The 10,260-nt window shown below is 48.4% G+C and overlaps 1 protein-coding gene across 2 annotated transcripts; it reads left to right on the forward strand.

The window, feature by feature from the left end:
• The first annotated feature begins 2,903 nt into the window (after positions 1-2,903).
• KPRP (keratinocyte proline rich protein) lies at positions 2,904-6,920 on the forward strand. Of its 2 annotated transcripts, none has more exons than XM_059673870.1 (2): positions 2,904-2,986; positions 4,457-6,920. In XM_059673870.1, exon 2 carries the CDS (start codon positions 4,485-4,487, stop codon positions 6,192-6,194), a length of 1,710 nt encoding a protein of 569 aa, XP_059529853.1. In that variant the 5' UTR covers positions 2,904-2,986; positions 4,457-4,484; the 3' UTR covers positions 6,195-6,920. The 2 variants fall into 2 exon arrangements, with proteins under 2 accessions (XP_059529853.1, XP_059529854.1); XM_059673871.1 differs by lacking the exon at positions 2,904-2,986 and adding an exon at positions 4,183-4,299.
• Positions 6,921-10,260: the final 3,340 nt, after the last annotated feature.

Raw genomic sequence — 10,260 nt, forward strand, 5'->3', positions numbered from 1 at the left:
AGAAAGAGGAAATGACATTTGCAAGGGTCTGCCATAGTGAACACCAAGATATACATAGAGAATGAAAACCAACATGTATGGCTTTATTTGATATATATTTTTTTGATGTTGTGTGGGGTGTTGGAGATTGGGTCATTTTTTTAAGATCAGTCTTGAGGCTATTTTAAAAGTTACATGGAAGAAGGAAAGACAAGGGGCAGAGAAAACTGTGAGGAGACTATTGCACCAGTCCATATAGGGGATTATGAAAACTTGAGATAAAGCAGGGACAGTGATAAAACATATAGTAGGCTCAGAGATTAGAAGGCCACACTAAAGTTTTATCCAAAGAGACAATTTAGTTTTAAGACATCTCCAAATAAAGAATGCCTTTTCTAAGAGTTTTAAACCTCCCTGGAGAACAAAAGAACGCGCTATATCTCCCCCCACCTTTAGACAAGCTCAGTACTAATTCCATTTTTAACCAATGACAATTTTCCAATTCTAGGACCTTTCATATCAAAGTAGGAAGAATGTCAGAGGTTAGATATTTTATTTTTTTGCTTGGTGACTGGGCTCTAAAATTATATGGTTGAAAATTCTATTACCTGGCCTCATTGTCAACTGCAGAATTTACCTCTCCTCATCCTTGTCCCACTTATCTTTGTAAGAAGCAAGAAGTGACAAGACTTGTAGTGCTCTTTGGTCTTTGGATTGAACAATAATAACACATTGTCCAGTGTAAACCAAGCCAAATTTCTACCATCCTTCCACTCATCTATCTATCTATCTATCTATCTATCTATCTATCAATCAACAGATTCATATTAAGTCAGGAGTCTGGAGATACCAAGATGAATAAGATAGAGATTCCTCCTTCAAGAAGTGCATATTCTATCAAGAGATGAGTGGGAGAGAAACAGCTATTAGGATCAGTAATTCACATTCTGGTTGGGCCATCTTGTCTATGTTCTCAACTTTCTTATTTCACTGCTTTTATGGTTAGCCAGGATCAAGTTCCAGAGCTATCGAAGTTTGTAGCACCTTGGCAAATGATGTGATCAGAGAAATAACTTCTCTGTAGTCGTGGAAAGAGTCCTTGTCTGGGACTAGAGCTACCTGAGATATGGTCACTCCAAGGCAGTCATTAGCTAAAGGTCTCCGCATAGGTTACTCTCCCTCTCTGGGCTTATCCTCATCTTGAGAATGACAGAATGGGACCAGGTAATTCCTTGTTGTTCTGGCATTTTGAAAGTCTCTGACCCTCCTCAAGTTTGAAATGTCATCTGGACACCTCTTTATAATGAGTGATAAGATCCAGAACTTGGACTCTAAAGTCACTTCCTCAGGGAAGGGATTTCATAGCTATAGTTGACGTGTGCACCATAGGTCCGAAAACACTTTCATACCCATTATCTGATTCTATCTTCATGAGAACTTGGTGAAGCATTTTCACTCCCATCTTTCCATGAGGAAACTAGAGTTCAGAGTGCTAAATGGCTACTTAAAAACTAAAATTTTAGACTAGTTATTTCATTTAATTCACACAATAATCCTGTGACTTTTCTAATTCTTCTTTCTTTACTTCTCTTCTTTCCTTCCTTCTCTCGTCCTCCTCCTTATTTTTCTTCTTTCTGTCTTATAAGTAAGGAATCTAAGCTCATGAAGTTTAAGTAGCTTTCACCCCATTAGCAAGTACTAGAGCTCAGATTCAACCCCAAGCTTCTATAAATCTAAAGTCCCTGCTCATAGGCTTGGCTAGAATTTTAAATGCTGATAGGGGCTAAACAGTTACATTAAAAAAAAATGAAATTATCCAGGTGGAAGGATTATGTCAATTTCACCAAAGAAAAATAAGACTACAGGTAAAATAATAAAAGGAAGTTTGCCCTTTGCCTTGCATTGTGGATACAGTAATAAAAAAGATGGAGAATTACAGAATATCAAAGTACATGACCTACCTAAGAGGGGCAAATGTTAATTAGGTTGAAGTCAGGTGGGCCCACCTATGTCTGATCTTTTAATTTTGAGAGAAAACTAGATGTCTGTAATCTTAAAAAACAAAACAAAACTCTCGGTTTGTAAATATCCATGGTTTCTTAAAAAAACTATGTGAGCAAAAATGATTTAGGCGAAAGATAAGAAGGTATGCGTCTTGGCTGCATCTGGCTCACTAGATGCCAGTGTATTATTTCTGTCCTGCACTGCACTGCTCTCTTGAGGGACGACTCCATAGCATTAGCTGTGCACCCTCTGTGACGACATCAGGTGGTTCAGCCCAGGACTGGGATACCACAGGCCGCCATCAGTCCAGCTATGTCTGCTGCTTGGTCCCCAGTTACTCTGAGTGGATGTTGGATATTGTGAATATCATTATTGATTGGATGCTTTTGCATAAAATAGTTGCCTTTATCCTCACAATAGCTCAGCAAAGAAGAGTTAATATCTCCATTTTGCAGATAATTGAGTCAAACTTAAGTCGGTTATAAAGGGCACACAGCTGTAAGTAGCCAACCTGAGATGCCAGATTCATCTCAAACCCAACGTTCTCTTCATTCTGTACCTTCGTGGTGATTTTAACTGCTTCCGGTTAGGGAGCTTTTCTTTGATATCCGTTTGGTGAGAGTGTCAGACAAGGAAGAAGGTAGGGGCCTGGAGTCATCATTCAGGAGAACAGGTCCCTTTGTCAACCCTCTTCATCCCCACCACCAGCTCTTCTAAGGGCGAGGGAGAAACAGACAGGGTGAGAAAGGAGGAAGAGAACAAGAACCTGCTCCTCTGTAGTCCAGAGGCTTCATCACTGAGGTGAGACACTCCCACACCCTGTAGGTGACTGCAAGGACAGGCACACAGGGAGGGGACTGGCTACTGGAATGCCAACCTGGGTGATGAGCCAGGCAGATGCCAACCAATTGTCTCATGGTCTAAGCCAGACCCGGAACCCTTTATATAAAGACAGCCTTCTGTCCAGATGCCTCAGTCTGAATGACTGCTTGCCTTGAAGAAGGTGAGTCTAGGGGCAGGGTCCTGGGGTTGGGTGAAGCTAAGGCTTAGGGGGTGTTCAGATTCATAGGGTGAGACATAGTGAGGGGGGAAGCTGGGAGCAAAGGAGGACTGGTCTATCAGCCGGAGGAGAACACTCTGGTGGACTTTCAGGGGACAAAAGAAGGGGATCTGTGGAGTCTGTGTGAAGAAATAGGGCGGTGAAGTAAGCGTATTTGCCTTCAGTAACCCTGGTCTCATCCTCAGGTACCATTTTTTCTCTCCAGGACCTCTCTCCCTAGAAAAGGTGCATTAGTAATGGCACCCCGAGAGCAGAGTTGGGTGTAGAAGGGTTACCTTCCCCAAGGGCATGTGTGTTTAGATATTCTCTATACATGGAGAATGGAAGGCTTTGCCCTTCACGAAAAGTATTTTCAGTGTTTCAGGAGCTTACTGAGAAGTGTTTTGTTGGGTGAGCTATCAAACCAGCCTCCCTGCCATGCTGGTCACTGGGCTGCCTGTACCTGAACAGCTGGACTTGGGGAGGGTGGGGGGACTGCCCTCTGTTTCCGCCTGCTGGGTATGGTGTTGGGTGGTATGCCTGTGCCCCCCACATCACATTTGTGATGCTCCTGCTGCGTGGGCTTTAAGTGTGGCTGAATGTCAGGCTCATAGTTAGGAACCTGGCACTTTGTGGGTCACCCCCTCTTAAGTAACTCCACCCTGCCTCTCAGAGGGGCTGCAGAGTGGCCCTTTCTGAAGCTGGCAGGTGAGTAAGGACAGCAACCTGGCTGGGCAAGTTGTCCTGTTTTTCCTGAGCCTTTCCGAGGCTGGTGTTTTGTATGTACGTCTTTTACCGATGCCCATGAGGGCCAATTTAAACTAATTCACCTAAGAAGAATTGACTATAGAGAAACAAACATTTTATGTTGGGACTGAGTTGCCCAATCACTAACTGAATTCTTTACTCTCCAGTGCATACTTTGAGCACAGATGGTGCCTGGGTGCTTGTTCTTATATACACATTTTTTTCATGTGTGGACAGTACATGTGTCTGAGTAGTTTAAGCTCCTATCGTTGGGGAGTCCCCACTTTGGACGACAGCCTGGGAGCATGGGTGGCCTCCACTTCTGTAGAGCTCCCTCCCACCACTTAGGGAACCAGGAGGTGATGGGAAACTTCCTGTTGTTAGCGCCCTCCTGTGCTGGACACTGGTATGCCCAGCCTCCAGTGAAAGAGGCCAGACACCGGCAACCCTGGCTGTGCCCTTGAAGCTGTCCTTGAAGCTCTCCTCTGTCAGGTCTTTCAGTAGATCCAAGGCAGCTTTCTTGGGCAACAGTGAGTAATCTTGGGTCCAGACAACTCAGCAAGTATTCTGGAACGAAGGTCGAGGGTTGGGGAAGAAAGGCCAGGGAGGAAGCAGGGTGTCTTCCCTTGGTCTTGGGCCCTCCTCCCCAAATCTCACCCTCTTAAAGCTGGTCTTTCTACCCCTCAGGTCCTGCTCACACATCTGCACCGGAACCATGTGTGACCAGCAACAGATTCCGTGTTGCCTGCCGGTCCCCCAGTGCTGTGTGAAGGGTTCCTCCTTCTTCCCCTCCCCGTACCCTTCTCCCCAGGGCCAGGTGGTAGTTCAAGGCCCTTGTGGGATGCAAATCATGGAGTGCCCTGCACCATGCCCAGTTCAAGTTTCCCAGGTGAAGTGCCAAGCTCCCTGCCAGTCCCAGACCATTCAGGTGAGCAGCCAGGCTTCAGGCCAGTCTCAGACCGCCAACGTGAAGGGTCAGGCTCCAGGCCCATCCCAGGCCACGCAGGTGATCAGCCAGGCTGCATGCCAGCCTGAGGTTTGCTACGTGCAGTGTGGAGCCCCCTGCCCCGTTCAGACCTGCTTTGTAGAATGTGCTCCAGCTTGTTATACAGAAACTCGCTACGTGGAATGCCCCGTCCAAACCTATGTACCCTACCCAGCTCCCCAGCCTGTCCAGAGGTATGTAGCGTACCCCTCAGCATGCCAGGCTCAAGGAAGATTCTCCACCCAGTGCCAATATCAGGGCTCCTTCGGCAGCTGTGCCTCCCAGCGTCAGTCCCGGGCTTCATGTCGCACTTATGCACCCCCATGCCAGAGCCAGGGCTCTTATGGGGGCTTCCCCATGCAGCGGCGCGCTAGGAGCACCAGCAGATGCCTCCCTCCACGCCAGACAATGCGGCCTTCCTACCGCAGCTGCTCCCCACCCCGCCAGATGCGGCCTTCGTATTACCAGAGCTGCTCCCCACCCCGCCAGATGCGGCCTTCCTACCGCAGCTGCTCCCCACCCCGCCAGATGCGGCCTTCTTACCAGAGCTGCTCCCCACCCCGCCAGATGCGGCCTTCCTACCGCAGCTGCTCCCCTCCACGGTGCTCCGAGCCCTACTACAGCAGCTGCATGCCATCAAGATGTGCTTCGGGTTCCTACAACTACTGCACCCCACCCCGCCGCTCTGAGCCCATCTATCACAGCGGCGGTGCTCCACGTCCCACTTCCAGCTGCGCTCAGAGACGTGGGCCCAGGTGCCGCATAGAGATTTCCTCGCCCTCCTGCCCCAGGCAGGTGCCCCCGCAGAGGTGTCCCGTTCAGATCCCTCCCATAGGACGCTGCTCTGAGAGTTGTGCTCCACGACCCTCCTGGGGGACCTCCTGCCCGGAGCTGAGACCACGTCCCGAGCCGCGTCCACTCCCAAGCTTCTGCCCACCCCGGAGTTTTGACCAATGTCCAGAGCCGTCACTGCCGCGGGGCCCACGTCCGGCCCCGCGTCCATCACGCCCAGCGCCGTGCTTTCCCGAGCCCTGCCTGTGTCCGGAACCAAGTCCAGCCCCGCGTCCAGCCCCACGATTTGGCCCAACGCGGTGTGAGTTTCCAGAGCCTTGTCGGGAGCCAATTCCCCTCCCGCCACGCTGCTCAAGCCCAGAGCCCTGTGTGCAGTCTCAGCGCTGCCCCAGCCCCTGCTCAGGCCCAAATCCAATGCCAGGCTCCGGAGACCTCGGCTGTCATGAGTCCCGCCCAGGCCGCCTAGACATGGAGGCCCCCAGCTGCGGCCCAGCTGCTTATACACAGTGCGGAGAGGGTGATGCTAGCCATGGACCTTGTGATGTGTTCCCAGAGCCCCGGGGTCTGGGTGGTTGTGGAGACCAAGGAGGTGCCTCTGTTGGAGCGAAAGGCGGGTACTATGCTGGAGTAAAGAGCGCCTACTTTTAAAGGAAGCGCGCAGAAACATCTCTGCCTCCTGCCCTGGCAACGCGGCTCCTCCTTTCCCAGCAGTCACCATTTCCGTGCTCTTGTTTGCAATGCTCCAAAGATAGTCCGAGGCTCCCTGCTGCAGAGGCGATGTCCTTTGCATGTCACCACAGGACCCACACCTGCGTCTCAGACACCTCTGCAGCCTCACCTCAGACTCCTCTCCCATAAGCATCCCCTGTTCCAGCCAGACCAGTCTCACAACCAGGGCACGTCTTGGGTGTTCCCCAGGACATACCATAGCCATCCCTGCCTCCAAGCCTCTGTCCATTTCCCCCTGGACCACTTCTCCGCTACTCCCAGTATCTGAAACCCAACCCATCTCTCAAGACCTCTTCCTTGGAGCCTTTTCTGCTTGTTCCTACTCTCAGAAGCCTGCGCTGACTTCCTAGAACGCACTGCATCATCCACACCATCCATTTGGCAAGTGCCTTGCAACATCTCTTGAACTATTTTATTTTTCAGGTGTGTCTGTTGTCTGTCTTACCTGCCCAGCTAGATTGTAAACTCCCATTTGAGTGGAGTCAGAATATCCCTAAAGTTCCTTGCTTCTCCTAGGGCAGGCGGCTACTCATCAAGGTTTGTTGGTTGGCAGCTTGAGCCATGATCTGTCCTGATGGGCAACCCCAAGCCTGGGACAAGAGGAGACCATGTAACAATAAAGGTGTTGCTACACTCGGATCCTGACTCCCTGGGATAAACTTTTATTTTTCTTTTCTTTGTTGTTTTTCTTCTTGGGTTTATTGTTGCCCATGGCTGAACTTTCCTTAGACTAGGCCAGGTGGTCTGCTTTGTGGGTTTTCCGTGTCCCCTCAGTGTCCCTGGCCCCTGCTGAGAAAGGATGGATGAAGAAACACAAGGAATGAGGAATCTAGGAAGATAGCTCTTGCTCCTTAGTCTAGGGGAAAAGATCTTTAAGCCCAAATTGGCCAGGTCACCCAGCTGTGCTCTGGGGCCGTAGTCACTGCCATGTGACCTCTATGGAGTCAGAGGCAGAGAGAAGGGACCCCCATAGGCTCTCTGGGATACTCTGCACAGGATACACTCTTCTGTATTTCAGAATAAACTATCTGCTGTGTTTTGGGGACATACTAGAAAAGGGAGCCTCTGAGGCTGACTCTTCATTCCTCTATTGTTCCCAAATCCCATTAGGCATGTTGGTCTTGGCAGCATGAAGGTGGGGCTTGGAGGGGCAGGAGAGCCAGGGGTGTCGCTTCTTTACACTCCCTTCAGATAACAAGTACTGGCTGGGGAACTAATGTTCCCAAGGAGATCCCTTCCCCAGAGGGAGAGAGTACCTGAGGCTGCCAAGATGAAAGGGAGGCAGCTCTGGTCTGGGTCCTGAAGGTCTGATCCAGTGACTTCCTCCTCAAGGGCCACAACCCCAGAGGGCCCCACAGCTCCAGCACCATAGTGGGCACCACAAATACAGGGCCTGGCTCTGAGTATGTCTTTCCCTCGCCCCAGGGATCTAGTAATGCAATATCAATGGTGGAGGACATGAGAGACTACCTGTGTTATATAAAGAAAAATTGAGGCTTTTCCTGTGAAATCCATTCGTTTATTGATTGATGAATAGTCACTGCTTACTTGCTGGGAAGGCACTGGTAAAAGGGACAGACAGAACCCTTGTTTGCTCTGATAGCTTGCAGCCTTGCACACTGGTGCTCAAAGTGTGGTACCTGGACCAGCAGCAGCACCTATGACAGCGGTTCTCAACCTGTGGGTCGCGACCCCTTTGGCGGTCGAACAACCCTTTCACAGGGGTCGCCCAAGACTGTCCTGCATATCAGATGTTTGCATTGCGATTCATAACAGTAGCAACATTACAGTTAGGAAGTAGCAACCAAATAATTTTATGGTTGGGTCACAAGATGAGGAACTGTATTTAAAGCGCCAGAAGGCTGAGAACCACTGACCTAGGGCCTTGTGAGAAATACAAATGTGTCACCCCAGACCTACTGATACAGAGCCTAGGTGAGTCAGGCTTGGCCTGAGCCAGGGAGCTCCGGATGGCCTGGAGCTCCTCACAGGCCGGGGCTGTGCAGCAGCCAGCCTCAGTGTCATCTCTGAGGCCAGAAAAGCTCAGGGCCCACACTCGTCTCTCCTGGGATTAGTCCAAGTTGGCCTCGAAGTTCCATTTCCTCTGACAATGTCCAGCTCTGAGCCTCCAGACAGGCCCACAGAGAAAAGTTACAGCCTATTTGTAGCAGTTCAGAGGAAACCGTGCCCAGGAGTGTGTGTGTCTGCATGTCCTTTTGTGGGCTTTGCATGTTTCTTTGTGTGAGCCCATGTGTCTACTGTTTCTGTCTGCATGCTTTAAAAGCTGGGGGATGGTTTAAAATGCATTTGGCAATGGGAACTGTGACCTCAGGAGTATCATTTACGATACCCTACAGTCCTTCAACACTGACTTTGGGTGACCCTTCTGTTATCCTTTCCATCCCCACACGTTACCCTTTTACTGACCACCTGCCTCCAGCTCACTCTCTGCCTTTTCCCTCTTTGTCAAGATTTGAACAAAAGTTAGAGTCCCTAGGACAGGGGTGGGCAACCCCTGGCACGTGTGCTAAACATGGCACGCCAGTAACTTTTGCTTGGCACGTGAAACCCTCTCTTATAATCTTCCATTTACAATTTTTTTCTTAATATCGACTTTTTTATTTTTCAGATAAATTCAGTGTAGGTGCATCTTAGATAAATAAATAATTTTACATAACAAGTTACCTTAAAGACCATAGACATGGATTATGAGAGAGGGGAAGAGCAATTTCTATGCCTCTGCCTGCCTTCCTAGATCCGACCAGTGTTTTGGTTTCATCCACATACACTTGTGAATCTTTGTTCTCAGTGATGAATTTTGTTAAGTCTCATAATAAGAGTAGTCTGACGGATGCATATCTCTGCATAGCTCGTGCATATCTCTGAAGGTCACAAAATATAAACCTGATGTAAAATCTGTCATCAATGATGCAGCAGCAAAAGTCCTACTGATAATATCAAACGGAGTCATAAAGTTTTCTGTCGGACTATCAGTGTACATGTATACATTAAAAAATAAATGTATTTTTCATCATCATATACTGTGTTTTTGTCGCTCGAATGAATTTTATTATTTCTTCAAGGTTCTTCACATACGTACACCTTAAGAGATATCAAGTAGGCATAACATGTTCTCAAAAAATTAGGGTTGGCACGCAGAAGAATTTTAAGTCAGAGATTTTGCTGGTTTTGGCACGCACTCACAAAAAAGTTTGCCCACCCCTGCCCTAGGACCAAGGCTGAGGATTCAAAATTACATTAAAAAAATACCATTTATAAAGTTCTTTAAAGGTGCTCAAAGATCTGTGAGAGACTCCCCTTTGAATCTCACAGTAATCTGAGGCTACACACAGGTTGTATAGTATTGTTTTCATTTCAGTTTGACGGACTGTTGCCCAGAAGTGTCAATGCATTGGCTAAGTCACAGAGTGTGAGACAGAGGTGGCCAGACTCTCACACCTGACATTCCACTCTGCCAGAAAGGAGGGCCTGGCTTCCAGAGATGAAGGCCAAGTCCAAGTGATTGTAAGAGAGATTAAGATCATGCTTCCTATCTTGGAATTGTGTTTCTCTATTTTTTCTCTCTTTCTAAACTTCCCTCTCTGGGATTAGCATCCTCACTGTAGAATGAGGGAATTGCTCTAGATGTTCTCAGAGGTTCCTTCCTCTTTGTCGTGGCACTAGGCTAGGGTGAAATGACCTGGGAACCCACTTAAAGACATCTAATCCCAAAAGTGATCCTAGACCTATTTAATTTGAATTTCCAGAGAGAGAATCGGGAATCCATTTGAAAATTATTATGATCAGCTGGAGGTAGAAACCATTGTTATAGCGAATACCTAGGTGTGTGAGCTTGCTCAAGATCTAAAGGAGAGTTGACACTTGTACGCAGTGGCTATAGCATGTGTAGGATGTTGTGGCAAAATGGAGCTGGTCTGTAACTGTTTTTGTGGGAGGTTTTATGTAATTATCTGTGTGAAGTCAA

The sequence above is a fragment of the Myotis daubentonii genome, chromosome 18, assembly GCF_963259705.1.
Source record: "Myotis daubentonii chromosome 18, mMyoDau2.1, whole genome shotgun sequence".
Classification (NCBI taxonomy): Eukaryota; Metazoa; Chordata; class Mammalia; order Chiroptera; family Vespertilionidae; genus Myotis; species Myotis daubentonii.